This window comes from Mesocricetus auratus, unplaced genomic scaffold, assembly GCF_017639785.1.
Source record: "Mesocricetus auratus isolate SY011 unplaced genomic scaffold, BCM_Maur_2.0 Super-Scaffold_100676, whole genome shotgun sequence".
Classification (NCBI taxonomy): Eukaryota; Metazoa; Chordata; class Mammalia; order Rodentia; family Cricetidae; genus Mesocricetus; species Mesocricetus auratus.
The window spans coordinates 182,145,500-182,165,052 of NW_024429266.1; the positions used below are offsets into that span (position 1 = coordinate 182,145,500).

The following is a 19,553-nucleotide window of genomic DNA, read 5'->3' on the forward strand; positions in this document are numbered from 1 at the left end:
AGTACGCAGTCCTTGGTTCCACTGATCCTGGATGCACATAACTTCGCCTGACTTTCGGCCTGTGTTTGTTGGGTGATGGCGTCTGCCCATTAAGCCATCTCCCTGCTCCCTCTTTGGTTTGATAGGTTGTTTGTTTGTGACAGAGTTTCAATAGGTAGCCCAATGGCTGGCCTGCGACTCATAGTCCTCCTGTCTCAGCCTCTTGAGTACAGAGATCAGAGGGCATGCTGTTGTGCCTAACACAAACCTTTTCATAAGAACAGTGATGATACACAGTTGTGATGTCTTTTAACATAGAAGAGCATGACTGGAGTCAAGAAAATGTGCTCAAAGCCTGAGGCATTTCGGTGACAAGAAGCAGCCAGAGGGAAAGGAGCAGAACCTAAGACAGAGTGGACTGGAAAGAGATGACCATGGCCGAGTTCTGGATCCCAGATGGACAGGTGGAAGGATGAAAGACAAAAACGTTGAGGTGCAGGAGTTCAAGGTCATCCATGACGACATAGTGAGGTAGAAACAAAATAAGCAAGAAAATGCTGAGCTCGACTCTAATGAGGTGGGAACCCCTGGCCCCACGTGGACAAACATTCTTTCCTCATCTTTCTCACAGACAAACTCCAGTGGGTGCTGGGAAGCAAACATAGTAACAATTGATAAGTGGCATCTTTCACTGCAGGCTTTTTAATGTATAGATCTAGGGCTATTGAGACAGCTCTGGGGTAGAAATGATAATAATAAATTACTTTTGTGAGCTGTCAATCTTCATTCATTCCTCAGAATGATAGCAGGAGAGAGAACTCTAACAATTGTTCTCTGACCTCCACAGGAGTGCCACAGTATGCACACACAGCCACCTCCACACACACAATCATCATCATCATCATCAATAAAGGTAACTTTTAAAACATAAATGCATAGATAGACTTTGTAAGGAGCTATTAAGGTTCAGCCTCTCTCAGTGCTCAGGGACTGCTATACGCCATGAGTCTTTGGAGGGGCAGGCAAGCAAATGACTGAGCTGGTCGGAGTGACTGTATTATGCAAGCTGGTGAGGTATTGGCTGCTGGCACAACACGAAGGATATAGCACACTGAATGTCATATTCGTTGACGCTGGCTTCAAACCTGTGTAGCTCAAGATGACTTTAAACTTGTCATTCTCCTGCCTCTACCACTCGGTTACTGGGTTTATAGGAATGTACCACTTCAATTTCTAGATTCTTGATTTGGGGGTTTTGTTTGTTTGTTTTTAGATGACGTTTCACTGTGTATCCTAGGTTGACCTGACTAGGCTGGCCTTGAACTCCCAGAGATCCACTGCCTCTGCCTCCCAAGCGCTGGATTATAGAAGTGTAAAACCATAACTGGCTGTTTTCCTGGAAGTTCTGAGCATTGAACCCAGAGCTTCAAACTAAAACTAGTAATCTGCCCAGGAGTGACAACCCCAGCTTGATACTTTTTAATAGGTCACCATTGCTTGCTGTCCAAACAGTACACATACAAGGAGTCATTTTATTCATCTCCAACTCCCAGAGGTCATATAAACCCTGTAGCCCAAAGGATGTGGGGCGGTATCCTTTGGTAATGGCAACTCTGAAGATTAAGTCTGAAAAACGTAAGTGGGTATTGGTGTCTTCTTTTTATCTTTAAACAGGGCGGAAGTCCCTGAAACAAAGAAGATTATCGTTTATCCTCAGTAATAATTAACACCATCACTTATTAATGATTAATTATTGCTGACTACTAATGATTAGTCACTATCACTGTGAACATTTGAAAGTGTCTATTGAGGCACCATTTGGACCAAGAATCCAGATGAGGAACCCTTTCTTCAACAGTGGGACTGACCTTTGCCACTATGAGAAAGAAGACCACCTGGAACACTGAGGCTCCCATAAGTATGACAGCGAGGGCAGTGAGAATGGTGAGATGAAATCCCTGGGTTCTAGACACGCCTTACACTGACTGCCCCCTTCCACCCCTGCCTGCTTCCCACGAAAGGAGCTGTTTGGGGCAATGGTAGTGCAGATTTTGCAGACAGTCTAGATTTATAGCCCAGGCTGGCCTTGAACTCGGGATCCTCTTGATTGCGCTTCCAGAGCACTGGGATTTCAAGCATGTGTGACCATGCCTGGCTTCACATGATCTTGTTTTCTCATTTCAAGATGAGTTACCTAGTTAAATTACTAAACTTAAGTATAAATGACAAAAAAACAAACTGTGATGAGATTATATGGGAAAGCCCTCAGAAGAGAAGCACAAAAGAGGATTCTTTTTCTTTGTAGCAAAACTTTTGCCCCTTATGTAAATGTACAAGAAAGGGGGTTGGTGCACACCTTAGTCCCAGCACTTGGGAGGGGAAACGGACAGACAGCCAAGGTTATATAGTGGGACACTGTCTTAAAAACAAAAAAGGAAAGAAGGAAAGAAAGGAGAGAGGGAGAGAGAGAGAGAGAGAGAGAGAGAGAGAGAGAGAGAGAGAGAGAAGCACTTATGAGAGGATAGGGAGAGATAGCCCAGTGGTTAAGGGCGTTGTGGTGGTTTGAATGAAGTATCCCCATGGGCTCCAGTATTTGATCACTTGGTGTCTGGTGATGGCATAGTTTGGGCAGGTGATGAACTTTTAGGACATGAAGCCTGACTGGGGGAAGTATATTACTGGGGGCAGAGTTTATAATTGCTCCCTTAGTCCCAGGTAGCTCTCTTCTGGTTCCTACATGGGGCTGAGCTCTAATCCCTCATCATTCTATATCTGCCACCATGCCTCCCTGACATTGTATACAGACCCTTCCTCGGGATCTGTAGGCCAAGCCAAACCCTTGCTTCTACCAGCAGCTCTCGGTCATGATGCTTTCTCCCAGCCACAGCGAAGGAACTGATGCAAGTGCAGACTGCTCTTGTAGAGGATCCAGAGTTCGGTTCCCAGCAGCCACTGCAGGTGGCTCAGGACCACTGTAACCCCAGCTCCAGGGGATCCTCTGCGGGCACCTGCACACTTGTGGCATCCATTCATGAAAACACAGAAACAGTAAAGGACGAAGAAGAGAGCTGGGCGGTGGTGGCGCATGCCTTTAATCCCAGCACTCGGGAGGCAGAGGCAGGCGGATCTCTGTGAGTTCGAGGCCAGCCTGGTCTACAAATGAGTTCCAGGACAGGCTCCAAAGCCACAGAGAAACCCTGTCTCCCCCTCTCCTCCCTAAAAAAGAGGAGGAAGATGGGCTTACTAGGGAGCCAGACGTGGTAGCAGAAGACTATAATCAGAAGCTAGGGACAGGATTAGGAATTCAAGGTCATCCTCCACTACACAGTGAGTTCAAGGACAGCTTAGACTATACAAAAGAGCCTGTCTCAAAACAGAAACAGACAGAACATCAAAACCATCAAAACCACTTACTAGATGGATGCAATACAGTTCCAGCGCATACAGCCTCATCCACAGATTTGGGTACCTTGGCCAGTAAACTTCATTTGAAGGTGGGTAGTTGACAAAATTCCTCCAGCAGTAACAGTACTCTAAAGAAACACAAAATTTGGTTCACTTAACAAATCCCATGGCAAAGTATTTAAAATGACCTGGGCACAGTGGCTCATGCCTGCAACCCAAGCTGTTCCGAGGGTTGAAGCAGGAAAATGACAAATTCGAGGCTAGCCTGAGCTACAGACAAGTCCAGAGAAACAACTTAAGGACCCTGTCTCAAATAAAAGCTAAAGAGAGCAGGGGTGTAGCTCAGCAGTATAGAGCTTGCCTCCCGTGTACACTTAGCATGTGCAGGGCTTTGGCTACAACTCCCGGTAGCGACAGCCACAAAGTGTATGCTCTACATAAAGGCTCTGCCCATTTGCTGCTAGAGGTAGCCACTCTCCCTAAAAGGAAGTCCAGTTAAAGTGACTGAGGGCAGAGGTGCCTGGGTAGAGGAAGGAGTTACTGTCGTTCATCAGCCCCCTGCTGTGAAGGTCAGACCTTGTCTTCCAGCACTTGATGTTCGATGCTGAACTTCCCCAACAGCCAGTGTCTGCCCCCTTACCATCTCTCGAGGACATTCCGTTCTTACCTTGCTCAGTCATGATCTGGATGGTCACACCTCTGCTGATGAGGTCCCTGAGTCCTTGCCGGTTTCGCTGATCCGTGTGGTGATAAAGTCGTGCTGCATAAATAAACAGAGTCACGTTGGGGTGTCCACTCAAAAATTCTGTGATGGCCTTGGAGCATTCCCCACAGGGACTCCAGGACAGGAACCAGACGATGGAGCACCGGGTAGATGGGTAAAAGTATCTCTCTGAAGTGAACTTTTCTATGAAGTTGATCTCCACGTGTCTGCTGGTGTTCTGGCCCGTGTGCCTCCAGATGTTGTGCCTGCCGCCCCATCTGATCTCATAGAGCAGGCAGGTCTCTTTCCGAAGTTCCCCCTGGTCGAAGAAGGCATCAAACTCGTGGGGTTCAATTCTTCTCCTGAAACACAAAAGCACTCCCATGAAGTCTGAGAAATCTAAGAAGCCTTTGCCTTCATGTTTTGTTTTGTTTTTTAAACAGATCTTACATATTCCAGGCTGGCCGAAGATGACCTCGATCTCTATTCCTACATTATTTGTTTATCGTGTGTGTGGTGTGTGAGCATGTTTGCATGTATATGTCCACATGCACTTGTTCATATGTACATGTGTAGAGGCCACAGGTCTTCCTCTAGCATTCTCCACTTTGTTTCTCCAGACAGAGTCTCCCATGAAGCTAGAGCTCATTGGCCAGTAAGCCTCCTGGATCCACTTGTCTCTGCCTCTAAGGTGCTGAGGTTACATTAACTCACTACCAGGCATGACTTTTAGACCTGACTTTTAGGGTGCTGGCAATCCAAAATGGACAGTAAGCATTGTATCCAATGGGCCATCTTGCCAGTCAGACCTTGAACATTAGATATCCCTGCCTCTATTCAAAGAACTAGTGTGTGGGAGCCCAGGGCTTCGTGCCTGTAGGCAGGTACTCCACCAACTGAGACACCTTTCCACCCCTCTCTCTCAAAAGTTTATCTTTCAAATTGCCAGCCATGGTGGCACACATTATCTCAGTACTAAGGAGACTGAGACTGGGGAAGACAAGTTTAAGAACAGCCTGGGTTACAAAGCAAGACTCAGTCTCAAAAACAAAAACAGGAGCTGGGGAGGTAGCCCAGGGGACAAAGGCACTTGCCACCAAGTCTGATGATCTGGGTTGAATCTCCACGATCCATATGGCAGAAGGGGAGAAGAGAAGTGACCCCCAAAAGTTGTCCTCTGACCTCCACCCTTGTGCCAAGGCCTGCACACTGCCCCCACATACGCACACAAGAGAGGGAGGTGGGAAAGGAGGAGGAGGAGGAGGAGGAGGAGGAGGAGGAGGAGGAGGAGGAGGAGGAGGAGGAGGAGGAGGAGGAGGAGGAGGCGGAGGAAAGAGTTGATCCAGTTAGGTGATCATCTCACTGAGGGACCACTCCCTAGGAAGGCAGGACTGCCTTAAGCGATGCCAAAGGGATAGGAGGAATGATTCTCCTGTAAATGAGATGGTGTAGCTTCCTTCTGGAATTCCTGCCCCCTGTGCAGTTGCTCTGGAGATGTCAGGAGGCTCTGTTGGGTCAGGCTGCCTTCTGAGTCTTTGCTCCATAACAAAGAGCATCCTGGGAGTTTGATCTGCAGTGCAGACCGAACCAGAGATGCGGGAGGAGGAGAGGAGAAGAGGAGGAGTATTTACTTCCCAGTCTTCACTCACTGCTGAATAGATTCTCCTGACTGCCTGGGCTGGGAGTTGGTTGGAGAAGGGTTAGAGTGGATATTAACCATGTTTTCAAGCATGACCTAAAACTTAACAAGGGCCCCTATGGGTTTGCCAGTGACAATGCTTTGGGGGATTTTCAGACTATCACACTTGCCAAGGAATTAAAAGGGTTCCTGGAAGTTCTAAGATGGGAACATGGAAATGACTGTCTTCCCGCAAATGCACATCTTTAGAGGTGGCTTGTTGGGAAGTAGGGAAGGAGCCCATTTCTAACAAGTGGAGGGACCAGGGCAGGAGTTTATTGCTCCTGTGCTCCTACCTTGATTTCCAAGGGTCTCTAGTCACTTTAGTAATAGTACCAATGAAATTATTGTAAATCTATTTAGTCCTGACTCGGAAAGACTTGGTCTTTCTTCTCTCCTGCTTTCCTCTTCCGGATGCTGGCGGGAGCCTCAGCAAGCTTTCCCTGTCACAGCTCTTCTACAGTTCCCTCTGCATGCGGCAGCTTGTCCATAGTGTGGCTGACCCAGGCTGACGTGAATCACGTGACTTTCTTTCCTCTGTCTTCTCTTCTGGGGAGCTGCTCAGATTTGCAGCTTGTCTGTCCTTCGGCTTTTCCTTAAGCTCTCATAAGATTGTTCTTGTACTTTTTTCTAAGCCAATCTTAAATCCTCTTATTAACCTGACTAAGAGCCAAAACCCAAGACCCAGATTTCCCTAGTAACAGGTGGTGACTCTGGAGGAACTCCCCAAAATGTCCAGCAATGTGAGATGTCCACCAGAGAAGACCACTCAGACATGGTCCAAGCCAACAGGAAGCGTTTATTAGCCCCTACGCAGGGTATTCGGGATCCAAGCACAATCCTGAGCCTTTCTCAGGGGCACTTTCAAGAACAAAACCCACATCCTGTGTTGACACACCTCAGTTAGCAAGAAAAGTTAGCCACAAGTTGAACTACAGAAGCCAAAAAGCCAAGTTAGTGTATCAGAGACTTTCCCAGAGCCATGGGCTTCGATGGATTAGGTTTTGGTTCCCTTTTTGGCAGGTGGTGCTGTCTACATGCTGGGTTCCAAAGCTTGAATTGTTATTTCCATCATGGCATCAGTCGTGCTAAGGTCTGGGAACCTGTTACAGTAACAGTAATTTAAACAGAATTGGGAGCTATACACAATCAAGGTAATCCTAGAGATTAAGTTGAAGATGAAGAATGCTAACAGAGCGAGAATGCAAAACAAAACAAAAACTGTGGTTTCCCTCCCCCCCTCCACTGCAATCTAGACCAGACGGAGTCAGGACTCGGAGGGAGAATGGAAGTTCAGATCCCTAAGGATGTGTCAACAGATCTAAAATAAGTCAACAGATCTAAAATAAGTCACTTAACCACAGCAACAGACGTCTGGGAGCTCAGTGGTTAAAAGCACTGGCCCCTCTTTCAAAGGACCTGGGTTTGGTTCCCAAATGGAGGCTCACAACCACTTGTAACTCCAGATCCCTGGGGTTAAGACACCCTCTTCTGGCCTCATCCAGCACCTGGTGTTCATATGGTGCATACACAGACCTAACCGTGAGTAGAACATTCATACACATAGAATAAATAAAACTAAATAAATAAATAAAGTCTGCTGAATCATTTCTAAGTGATCTATAAAAATCCAGTTTTCAGAGACCAACAAACTGATCGGTCGATTTCAGAAAGAATCCTCAACATGAAACAACAGACACTTGCTCAAAACCACAGTTGGGAAAACACAAAATTATCAGGACATAACCCTTAGCTAGCCCTGACCTCTCAGCGCTAACACAGGCCATAACAGACTTGGCACAGAGACTCAAGTTCCCTTGAGAACAGCACATCCAAAAAAAAAAAAAAAAAAAAGGACAGTTCAGCTTGACAGTCCCCTGGGGCCTGTGGGGACCAGGAAAAGGTAAAAGCATCCCCATGTGGTAGATAGCAGGCTTCTTGAAAACTATTCTGAGGAAGTAGTGCTTCACCATGGCCATAAGCATTTGGATTTAACTCTGGCTTCTAGGGCAGCTTAAAGAAGATAGATGGATGGATGGATGGATGGATGGATGGATGGATGGATGGATGGAGGGATGGAGGGATGGAGGGATGGATGGAGGGATGGATGGATGGAGGGATGGATGGATGGAGGGATGGATGGATGGAGGGATGGAGGGATGGATGAATGGATAGATAGATGGATGGATGGATGGATGGATGGATGGATGGATGGATGGATGGATGGATAGAGCAGGGTATGGACAGATTCTAGGGACCAGGCACAGAGAGGTTGGTAAAACATCAGCATTTGGGCATTCGTTCACACTAGAGTGAGGGTCTTACGTGGAGGGGACAAGAGAAAACCTCAGGTAAGGAAGATGCTCCTAGCCCAGCTTTTTAAATTTTTATCACCCACAACCCCTTTAACACAAGGAATTTCCTATTTGCTTGTTTTATTAAGTGGGCCATAATGTAGGTGGTTTCCAAGTTGCAAAACAAAATAAATTTAAAGGTAGTGATGTGGCTTGTTTAGACGGTTGCAAGCTTTTTTCTTAAAGAAGCAAAACAGATTCTTAAACACACAGTGGCAGATTAAATAAACAAGGAAGACAATGTTAAATAGTGTTAGTGTTTACTTCTGTGTGTCACCAGGAAACATGATTTTTCTGCATGACAGAGGCACAATGACATGTCTCATTCCTTAAAGACACTGATGGGGGAGTGAGGGGGGATGGGAGGGAGCTGGTTCCTCAGTGCCTGTTCAGAGGCACCACTAAAAACCCCTCTGGTTAGAGCATGGGAATTCCTGCTCAGTATACCTGAGCATGGCCTGTAAAAGCAGATATACAGAATAGCGTTAATATAGAAAACATTATTTTAGGCCAGGCGTTGGTGGTGCATGCCTTTAATCCCAGCACTTGGGAGGCAGAGGCAGATGGATCTCTGTGAGTTCAAGGCCAGCCTGGTCTACAAGAGCTAGTTCCAGGACAGCCTCCAAAGCCACAGAGAAACCCTGTCTCAAAAAACCAAAAAAGAAAACATTATTTTAGGCCAGGCGGTGGTGGCGCACACCTTTAATCCCAGCACTCGGGAGGCACAGGCAGGTGGATCTCTGTGAGTTCAAGGCCAGCCTGGTCTACAGAGCAAGTTCCAGGACGGCCTCCAAAACAATACAGAAAAACCCTATCTCAAAAAAAAAAAAAAAAAAAAAAAGAATGAGCCAGGCAGTGGTGGTGCATGCCTTCTTTAATTCCAGTTCTTAGGAGTCAGGGGCAGACAGATCTCTGTGAGTTTGAAGCCAACCTTTTCTACAGAGTGAGTTCCAGGACAGCCAGGGCTGCATAGTGAAACCAAATAAGTGAATTAATTAATTTTAAAGTATGTAAAAATAAAATAAGCAAATAAACGCATATGTATCTTTTTAAAAAACCCTGTAGTTTTCATTTTACAGTAAATATAAGTATTGTCTGTCCCCTTCACAGGTGGCTGAGGTCCTTTTTTTTTTGCTATTTAATAAGGACAAACAAATTTGCACTCTAAAACAATAAGCTGCACTCCTGTAATTCCGAAATGTCCACTTCTGTGTGGTTGAGTGGGGAGACACTATGCCCGTCTTACCTCAGAGTGGGGTCAACAACGACAGGACCTGTGAACCAAGAAATGACTGTCAGATAACACCCCAGTTCACATTGAGCTGCTGTGAAAACGTGTTCTAGTCTCCCAACCCTACATACAGCAGCACACACCTCCCATCCCCACAAACTAGACACTGTGGTGTGAAGCTCAAGGTCTGCCTAGGCTACACCTTGAAATTCAACCTCCAGAAAAAAAAACAGTTTACTGGGAAAGTCACTTTTCAATGGAAGGATCCAAGAGTTCAAAATGGAAATCAAGAGATACAGGTTACAGATATGTTATTCCAGAATCTATCATTTTACCTAAAACAGTCCGTTAGCAATGTAATGTACTGAATAATGATTGGATGAACTTTACTAATGTCTACTACAAGCATAGCCTATTTTCTTTTAGGTTTGTTTTGGGGTAATGTGCAAGCTGAACATACTTTATTCATGATTGGAGTCTCTTTTCAGACAGGTTTCTAATAAACTCAGAGAAGACCCATGTCCCTGAATGCTACATTGCATCTCAAGTCCTACAGCCATAGCAACAGAAATGGTGGACAAGAACTTATAACTTCAAAAACTTTTTTTCAGAATTCCATAAAATTTGGTTTAAAGTTTTGTGTTTAAAACAAAGCAGTGTGAAAGTTTCCAGGTTTTGCTAATGCTCACCAGATGTTTTGAATGTCCAATTTGATTACATACTTTTGTAGCGTCGTCTCTGTTATTAACAGTTAAGGCAAGGTGCCCTACAGTGTCGCTGCTCAGTGGGTTATTAAACAGGTAAGGTGGGCTGTGCCCTACAGTGTCGCTGCTCAGTGGGTTATTAAACAGGTAAGGCGGGCTGTGCCCTACAGTGTCGCTGCTCAGTGGGCTTGCCATTCTTCCTTTTCAGACATTTCTTGTTGGTGAATTGTGCCCTGAGCTGCTTCCTGTATATTCTCTAACTTTTCCAGAGTCGGAGATTGTAAGGATAATAGTGGGTCTATGCAGCACCACCATGGTTACATCTTCCACAGATAACTGTTCTTGGAAGAACTCTGCTCCCACCATATGTAAGCTGTTGAGTGCGGTGTTGTGGAAGAGTCCTTTACACTGTGTGAAGATGTGTCACTGCGATTGGTTTAATAAAGAGCTACATGGCCAATAGCTAGGAAGGAAGAGGTTAGGTGGGACTTCTGGGGACAGAGGGCACTTGGAGAGGATGCAGTAAAGGTAACCGAGCCACATAAAAGAACATAGATTTAAAAATATGGATTAATTTAAGTTATGAGTTAGCTAGAAACAAGCCTAAGATAAGGCTGAGCTCTCCTAATTGATAATAAGTCTCCATATCAGCTTTTGTGTGTGAGCTGGTGACCCAAAGAAAAATCTGCCTACAGTAAGGTGCTTTTGCTCCTGACAGTTTTGATCTTTTTCTTGCAGCTTTTTGTACCTGATTTGTAATTATCAGAACCACTGTCTCCCTAACTGAAGCCTACAGAAGAAAATGTTCATTCCTTCCCAGACATCCCCACCATTGCCCTGGTTTGCCATTGCTCTGGATTGCTGTTGCCCTGGCTTGTGTTGTTTGTTTGATTTTGAGAATCTATTGTAATAAATAGGCCAAGTAGCCTCGGTTTTTCCATTCTTTTCTGTGTCCAGCCCCACATTTATTAAATAGTAGGCAAATGTGTCCAAAGCACTATTTCAGTCATATCTCTGTGCTTCAGAAATTCTCAAGGTCACCCACCCTCTGCTACTTAATGTTTTCAAGGTCAGCCTGGACTACATGAGACTATGTCTCAACAACAAGTAATAGATAAATACATTTTTTTTAATCTCCAAAGATTTGAACTCTACCACAGACAATAATAAAATACAATTTTAGGAGTTGGCTCCAATCCCACTTCATCTGAAATCATTCTTTCCAAAGCTAGGCATATAATTTTTCATATGCCACCTCTCAAAACTCAGATTACAGATATGAGCCACCATGTCTGTTGCATATCGTGCCGAGAATGGGACCAGGGTTTCCGGCATGCTAGTCAAATCTATAGCAACTGAACTACATACCCAGACCATTAGTATGTTTTGGAGTGATGTCGCATATTGTAGCCTAGGCTGGCCTGAAACCTATTGTGCTGCCCAAACTAGCTTCAAATTCCTTGTAATCCTCCTGCTTCCGCCTCTAGACTACTGGGATCACAGGTGGGAATAACCACACCTAACATTAATTAATCCTTGTCTAGTTAATCAGCTAGCATATGGATTATGCGCCGCTACTTCTGTTTTTCTCTTCGTTAGTTTCAGTTTTACTTTTTCTAGTTAGAAGGGTGGGCAGAACTGGGGAATTGAACTCAAGCCTTCACACATGCCAGGTAAGTTCTCTATCACTAAGCTATACCCTCACTCTTCTTTTTAGCTAGAACGAAGCTTTTTAAGTGTGTGTGTGTGTGTGTGTGTGTGTGTGTGTGTGTGTGTGTGTGTGTGTGTGTGTGTGTGTGTGTGCAGGTGCCTGTGGAGGCCAGAGGAGGGCATTGGAACCTTAGAGCTGGTTACGGGCAGTTGTGAGAAGCCTCCTGTGGGTACTCCAATCAAACAAGAACGGCAAGCATTCTGAACTGCTGAGCTATCCCTCCAGCTCGCCCACCTTTTTGAAAAGGAAGTTCTTGACGAGTTACCCAACTTGACCTTGAGCTTTCCCTGTAACGCACATCAACTAGTAATTCTCCTGCTTCCGTCTCCCAAGTAGCTAGGATTATAACCCTACATCACCAGAGTCAACTAACTTAAATTTTTTTTTCCATGAAATCATCATTGATTTAATGTAACTTGTCAAAATCATTAAGAAGTATAAATACTTCACCAGAATAGTAATTCATCTTAAGAACAATATTAATGTATTAATCATAACAGGAAAGTTGGAAAGCACCCGGAGATCCAAGCATAAATTGGCTATACCCTTGTACAGAAGATGCACTCTTCAAGACCATGGAGCCAAGCTAAGCTTGGGAGCAGACACTTGCATTCCCAAGTACTCAAGAGGCTACATGAAGCAGGAGGATTACTTGATGCCAGGAGTTGGAGGCCAGCCTAGTCCAACATGACAGAAATCTATACAGAAAGAAACAAAGGAAAAAGGAGAAATCAACTTCACGCCTTGCCAGGACCTGGCGTCCGCTTTTACCTGTCTCGGAGCTCATCTTGCTCTGTCTCTGGACTCCTTCCTCTGCAGCTTATGTGGTAATGATGGCTTCTGCCAACTGTGTGCCTGAACTTCGTTTCCTGGGGTGTGCCCACAGCCATCTGCACAGACAGAGGGTGACTCATTCTTGAGGATAAGCTGTCACTTGATATCTGAACTATGTAAATGAGGAAGGAAGAGGCTTTTGGCTTTTTATCCTCCGGGGTGAGGAAGCCGGTGGCATGGGCACAGTAACCCTCAGTTCTGCAGGGTAGAACACCGATGACATAAACTTCAAATGTTTAATAAACTTCAGATGCTTTCCACTAATAACCGAATTTAGAAAGCTTTCTCCTTCCTTCAAGTTCGAGTAGGACTGGGAGAGAAGACAGAACAGAGGTCAGAGAGAATGAAACCAATTCTGTATCTCGAAAGGCTTCAGTGTGACCCAGTGAGTATGTCGTGGTTTTCACCTGCTCCTCCTCTCATTTGCCCTTTGCTCCAGATCTCTGCTGGAAACAGGTGGGAGGGGCACCTTAAACAAAAGGACCTTGGTCTCTGAGTCAGATAACTAGTGTGTTGGTCTGGGGCTCTTGAAGGGAAGGTTAAATGGATTTTTAATCCCTAATTTCAAATAAAGCTAATGTGCTATAGTTCTCCACAGTAGCCACATCTGTTGTCAGAGCTTTGGGTCAAGTTCAGGCAACCAATTCCTCTGGGGCTCAGCATCCACCCTCAGAAATGAGACCATTCTTCAAGACCTAAGTCTCCCACTAGGGTCTCATCCTAGTTCGGTTTTCATTGCCGTGATAAAGACCAAGACCAGGCAGATGTTGGTGGCGCACGCCTTTAATCCTAGCACTCAGGAGGCAGAGGCAGACAGATTTCTGTGAGTTCGAGGCCAGCCTGGTCTTCAAAGAGAATTCCAGGGCAGTCTCCAAACCTATAGAGAAACCCTGTCTCGAAAAACCAAAAGAAAACAAAAAAAAACAAAAACAAAACAAGACCAAATGAAACTTGGGGAGGAGAGGGTACACTTCCAGGTCACACTCCATCATTGAGGGAAGTCAGGGTAGGCTCTCAAGCAGGAACTGAAGCAGAGACCATGTAGGAGTGCTGCTTACTGGTGTGCTCAGCCTGCTTCATTATACACTCCAGTGCCAACTGCCCAGGAGTGGCACCGCCCACAGGGGGTGGGCCCTCTCACATCAATCATCAGCAGAGAAAATGGCCACGTCTTCCCACAGGCCAGTGTGCTGGGGCATTTTCTCAGTTGAGGTTCCCGCTTCCCAGGTGACTCTAGCTTGTGCTTTTCTTCTGTCCCAAAATTCCTGCCTCCTAGCACAATCCCTCCTTCCTCAGGCCCACCCACCTTTGTGGCTGGAAGGCCATTGAGGGTGAACCTCTACACCCCCTCGATGGCAGTTTTGGGACTCAGCTTCCATTATCCTAGTAAAACAAGGAGGGAAAGCATCATAAGTGCCCTTCCAAAATTGTAAAATATCATATGAAGATAAAACTTATCAAGGTTTTGTTGAGGGATGTTAAAGAAAAGATACTTCCTTTTGGTCAGAAGAATGAAATCTGAGTTCTGCCTGGGTGGAGACGTAACATTCCGTTCTGACCGGGAGATCAGAACACTACCTACCATCTCCATCTTCTTAAGAGTTAATCCAACTGAGCCTGTCAATCATCTGCCAAGAAGAGCCTCTACAGGAGAGCTGATTCACACAAAGACACACTGAGGAGTGGGAGGCGTGAGCATCGCCTTCATGAGTGCCCACCTCCCGTCGCCCCCCAACCAAGTGGCTCTCCCTTGATGCAATTGTGTGTAGCCCTTCACTGCGAAGTCTGCCTGTTTTCTGAGTTCTAATTCACTAAGCATAACATTTCCCCTTTCCGTCTCTTCTTTGGATACCAGGCAACATCCTAAGTATACCTGTCGTGATATTCTGAGCCCTCCCATTGTTTCTCTGAATTGTACCCCCACCCCCACCCCAAGCCAAGCTGCATTCCTGGTCCTTCCTGCTTCCTTAGACACCAACTCAAAAATCATGATTATCTCTCCTCCTGTCGGCCGCTAAGACGAGCAGCTTGCCTGATTCATAGTTTTCTTTAACTCTAATAAAATAGTCCTCAGGGGGCTGGAAAGACAGCTTTGGTTAAGAGTACTGGCTGCTTTTCCATAGCACTGGGGTTCAATTCCCAGCATCCAAGTCAGGCAGCTTATAACCACTTGTAACTCCAACTCTAGGGGTTTCAATGGCATCTTTTGGTCTCCACAGGCACTGCACATTTGTGCTCATACATATACATGTATACACATGAATAAAAGTAAATCTTTCTTTTAAAATGCTCTTGAACCAGGTGGTAGCAGTGCATGGCCAGTCAGCGGTGGCGCACGCCTTTAATTCCAGCACTCGGGAGGCAGAGGCAGGTGGATCTCTGTGAGTTTGAGGCCAGCCTGGTCTACAGAGTGAGTTCCAGGACAGCTAGCACTGTTACAGAGAGAAATCCTGTCTCAAAACAAAAACAAACAAACAAACAACAACAGCAACAAAATGGCCTTAAGTGTCTTTCAGAATCCTAGTTAGTTAGTTAGTTAGTTAGTTAGTTAGTTAGTTAGTTAGTTTTTTGAGGGAACAGAGTCTCTTGATGTAGTTCTGGCTATTCTGTAACTTGCTATGTAGATCAGGCTAGCCTCAAACTCAGAGACCCTCTGCCTCCAAATACTGGCATTAAAGGTGTGCACCAGCACAGCCAACTTCTAGATCCTTTTGAAATTAGAGTATTAATGAGACTAAGAACTCACAGCAGGGAACCCTGAAACCCTGTAACGTTCTCATTCTCTCTGAGTATGCCGTGTAACTGCTCAGGCTCCCACTGCCTGCTTTCTAACTTAGGAAGCAGGCCTGGAGAGATGGCTCAGTGGTTAAGAGCATTTGTTACCCTTCCAGAGCACTCGGATTCCACTCTCGGCACCTACCAGGCAAGCCGCAATCATGTGGCTTTATTTCCAGGGGAATGCAATAACCTCGCCTGACCTCTATGAGCACCGGGCACATACAGTACACAGAAACGTGTGGGGGTGGGGTGGGGTTCAGGACAGGGTGTTTCTGTGTAGCTCTGACTGTCCTAAAACTCACTCTGTAGACCAGGCTAGCTTCAAATTCAGGGATTTGCATGCTTCTGCCTCCCAAGAACTCATATTAAAAGCATGTACCACTGCTGCCTGGCAATACACACACACACACACACACACACACACACACACACACACACACACAGAAATAAGCAAAAAAATTAGCCAGGTGGTGGTGGTGCACATCTTTTAATCCCAGCTCCTGGGAGGCAGAGGCAGGCAGATCTCTGTGAGTGCAAGGTCAACCTGGTCTACAGACCTAATTCAGTACAGATAGGGCAGAGAAACCCTGTATTGAAAAGCCAAAAAAGTAAAAAGAATGAAAGAAAGAAAGATAGAGAGGGGGAAGGAGGGAGGAAGAAAGTAAGAGAGAGACAGAGAAGAAAGGAAGAAAAGCAAAAAATTAACTCAGCACACATGGCCTTCTCTCTTACAGTTATTCGTACCTCTCCACCTGACAGCTACTGAGTCTCTAGCTTGCCTGGGGTGTAGATTTTCTCTTAAACTAATAAAATTATCCTTGAGTTTCCTGCTTGCATTTTTTTTTTTGATTTTTCGAGACAGGGTTTCTCTGTGGCTTTGGAGGCGGTCCTGGAACTCACTTTGTAGACCAGGCTGGCCTCGAACTCACAGAGATCCACCTGCCTCTGCCTCCCAAGTGCTGGGATTAAAGGCGTGCGCCACCAATGCCCGGCTTCCTGCTTGCATTTTTAAAAATTCTTTTATCTATGAGACTGTGGGGAAAGGACCCTGTTTTCCCCGGTAACTCCGTGAGTGCCATCCGCAATGCTATCTTGGTAATGATTCCAGCCCCTCTTTTATTTAGTGTCTATACAGGTCATCTTCCACTGCAGATGTGCCAAAATTCATTGTGTTCATTGCCTCTTGATTTGTACAGGCTAGCATCAAATTCTTGTCAGTGCTCCCGTCTCAGCCTTGAGTTTAAATCAGACAGCGTGGTGCATGTCTTTAATCCCAGCACGTACCTATAACAAAAGGTAGGTTGATATTACAAAAGTTGTATTTTATTATGTCAAGGGTCATCACACAAGGTTCACACTCTAAATTCCTAACTATGGTCCTAAGCCTATCTCTCCAAGATATGTCACCTGTGTGACCTGTCTTAGCCGAGGTCAGGGCCAGTCTCTAACAGAAGCCTCTGACTTGAGGGTGAGGACCCCGGAGAGACTCTCTAGCTGCAGGGTAGATCAAAGAGGCATCTCTACAGTGTCTCCGTAGTCCAGATGTGCAGAGCTGCATTGCTCTTGGTCTCTGCCTGTATATCAGCAAGTGGAAGTCATGGGCGGAGCTCAAGTCCTGTGTCTGGTTTTCTTGAGTAAGAGATGTCACTCTTGTTCTCGGCTACAGCCTTGGTTGTAGTGCGGTTCCTGACTAAGCTACATGTTTAAAAGGCATTTTTCAACTGTAAACATCACACAGAGGCAGGCAGATCTCTGTGAGCTGGAGGCCAGCCTGGTCTACATAGTGAGTTCCAAGACATCCAGGACTATGCAGAGAGACCCTGTCTCAAAAAAGAAAAAAATAATCAACAAAAGCAAAAGTCTTTTTTAAAAATTGTATTACATTTTAAATGTATGTGTCCTGGTTTATGTGCAGGTACTCAAGTGTGTCAGGGCACCCATGTGGAGGCCAGAGGGCAATGGGCAGGGATTGGTCTTTCCTTCCATCTTGTGGTTGAAGGGACCACACTCGGGCTATCAGCCTTGGTGTAAGTACCTGTACTCACTGAGTGTCTCACCAGCCTTGTTTGATTTTTTTTTTAACAGTATAAAGACTTTTATTATCCTGGTACCACAAGCTTTTCTCTATCACAGGAAAACAGCAAACTTTCTAAGCTCAGCTTTTAAGGAAACAATTCCAACCAGTTACCTCAGCAGCATCAGCTCCAGATCCATCATTACCATCCGTACTACCAGTTCCTTCATTACAATCTTCACCTCATATCCCATCCCCGTGTCATCATCATCATCTTCATAATTTCATGTTCTCCATCATTTTCTTCATCATCATCTTCATCAAGGAGCAAGTCACAGGCCTTGTTTGGGTCTTTTGTTTGTTTGGTTGGTTTTTTTTTTGTTTTTGTTTTTGTAGACAGGGTTTCTCTGTATTGTTTTGGAGGCTGTCCTGGACTTGCTCTGTAGACCAGGCTGGCCTCGAACTCACAGAGATCCACCTGCCTCTGCCTCCCGAGTGCTGAGAGAGCTGGGATTAAAGGCGTGCGCCACCAACTCCGGGCTGCCTTGTTTGATTTTTTTTTAAAAGATTTATTTATTACATATACAGTGTTATGCCTACATGCCAGAAGAGGGCACCAGATTGAATTGTAGATGGTTGTGAGCCACCATGTGGTTTCTGGGAATTGAACTCAGAACCTCTGAAAGAGCAGTCAGTGCTCTTAACCTCTGAGCCATCTCTCCAGCCCGCCTTGTTTGATTTTTAAAACAGGGTCTTATTATGTAGAACAGGCTGGCCTTGAATTCATGGTGATCCCCCCACCCCTCCTCGATCTCCTAAAGTCGCTGGTGTGTGTTACAGGTGTGTGAGCTGCTCTGCCTGGCTTATTTACCTTTTAAGAGTTGCAAATAAAGCCAGGCAGTGGTGGCACAAGCCTTTAATCCCAGCACTCATGAGGCAGAGTTAGAGACTAGCCTGGTCTACAAGAGCTACTTCCAGGACAGCCTCCAAAGCTACAGAGAAGCCCTGCCTGGAACCATCTCCCCCCACCCAAGAAAAAAAGAGTTGCAAATAATAGTAGCTGAAACAATTTTTGTTTTGTTTGAGATAGAATCTTACTATAAAATTCTAGCTGGCTTGGAATTCCCTGTATATACCAGGCTGGCCTAGAACTCACAGAGCTCTACCTGCCTCTGCCTTATGAGTTCTGTGATTAATGGTGTGCGTCACCAAGACCAGCCTAAAGCATTTATTCCTTTAAAAAAGAAGGGGGGGCATCAGGTCCCACTATCGATGGTGTCAGACACCAGGTGGGTGCTGGGAACTGAACCTGAATCCTCTGGAAGAGCAACCAGTGCTCTTAACCACTGGGCCATCTCTCCAGCACTGCTTCATTTTAAATACAAAGGAATGTGGATGTGGAAGTCTGAAGTGCTGAGGAGCAGGGGAATGGAGGAGTGAGAGCATGGTAAGATTACAAAGATTAAGACTTGGGTGCAGGAATTGAAGCCAGAGCTTCATTCATGCTCCATATCCTTGAACTATAACCAGATCCTAAACAGGGTTCTCCCTGAGGCAAATCTGGGAGACAAGATATTGTTGTGGGTAGCCACCATGGAAGACTGCCCAGACATGGGTTTAAACCAATAGAAAGTCTTTATTTATTAGGCCAGGCAGGCTGGGCAGTGAGACTGCACTCCTTTAATCTTAGAGGCAGAGGCAGGTGGATCTCTGTGAGTTCAAGACCAGCCTGGCCTACAGAATGAGTTTCAGGACAACCAAAGCTACAGAGATACCCTATCTCAAAAGACAAACAAAAAAGTCTTTATTAGCCAGTTGTGGATAATACTGGGTGTTCAGGATCCCAGTGTAGCACAAGCCTTTCTCAGGGTGAGCTTTCAAGCACAAACCCACGTCCTGGGTTGACACACTTCAGTTAACAAGACCAGTCAGCCGGAAGCAGAACTATAGAATCTAAAAAGCAAAGTTAGTACATTAAAGACTTTCCCAGAACTGTGGACTTTGATGGATTAGGCCTTTGTTTTAGTTTAGGCAGGTGGTACAGTCTACATGCCGAGTTCTGCAGCCTGAATAGCACTTCCATCATGGACTCAGTTGTGCTAATGTCTGGGGGCCTGTTACAACATCCCTTGGCATCTAGGAGGGAAAAGGGGAGTTGCCCA

At 45.6% G+C, this 19,553-nt stretch overlaps 1 protein-coding gene and 1 long non-coding RNA gene across 3 annotated transcripts; one reads left to right on the forward strand and one right to left on the reverse strand.

Moving 5' to 3' along the window:
- Positions 1 to 1,443: 1,443 nt before the first annotated feature.
- Apobec1 (apolipoprotein B mRNA editing enzyme catalytic subunit 1) lies at positions 1,444 to 12,679 on the reverse strand. 2 transcript variants are annotated; one of them, NM_001281656.1, is given in 5 exon segments: positions 1,444 to 1,664; positions 3,394 to 3,512; positions 4,052 to 4,449; positions 9,366 to 9,393; positions 12,537 to 12,597. In NM_001281656.1, coding segments are annotated over 5 exon segments (690 nt in total). In that variant the 5' UTR covers positions 12,553 to 12,597; the 3' UTR covers positions 1,444 to 1,535.
- LOC121136914 lies at positions 11,682 to 16,661 on the forward strand. Its single transcript, XR_005874102.1, has 3 exons — positions 11,682 to 11,727; positions 12,266 to 12,984; positions 16,574 to 16,661. It is a non-coding gene; the product is annotated as an uncharacterized LOC121136914 (long non-coding RNA).
- Positions 16,662 to 19,553: the final 2,892 nt, after the last annotated feature.

Excerpts from the sequence above, each read along its gene's own strand:
- Apobec1 (XM_021224663.2), bottom strand. The coding sequence starts at position 12,679 with ATGAGTCACCCTCTGTCTGTGCAGATGGCTGTGGGCACACCCCAGGAA. Across the intron at positions 3,513-4,051 it reads CCAGATCATGACTGAGCAAG|AGTACTGTTACTGCTGGAGG; the intron begins GTAAGAACGGAA and ends GTGTTTCTTTAG. Across the intron at positions 1,665-3,393 it reads AACTGTATTGCATCCATCTA|GGACTTCCGCCCTGTTTAAA; the intron begins GTAAGTGGTTTT and ends TCTTTGTTTCAG.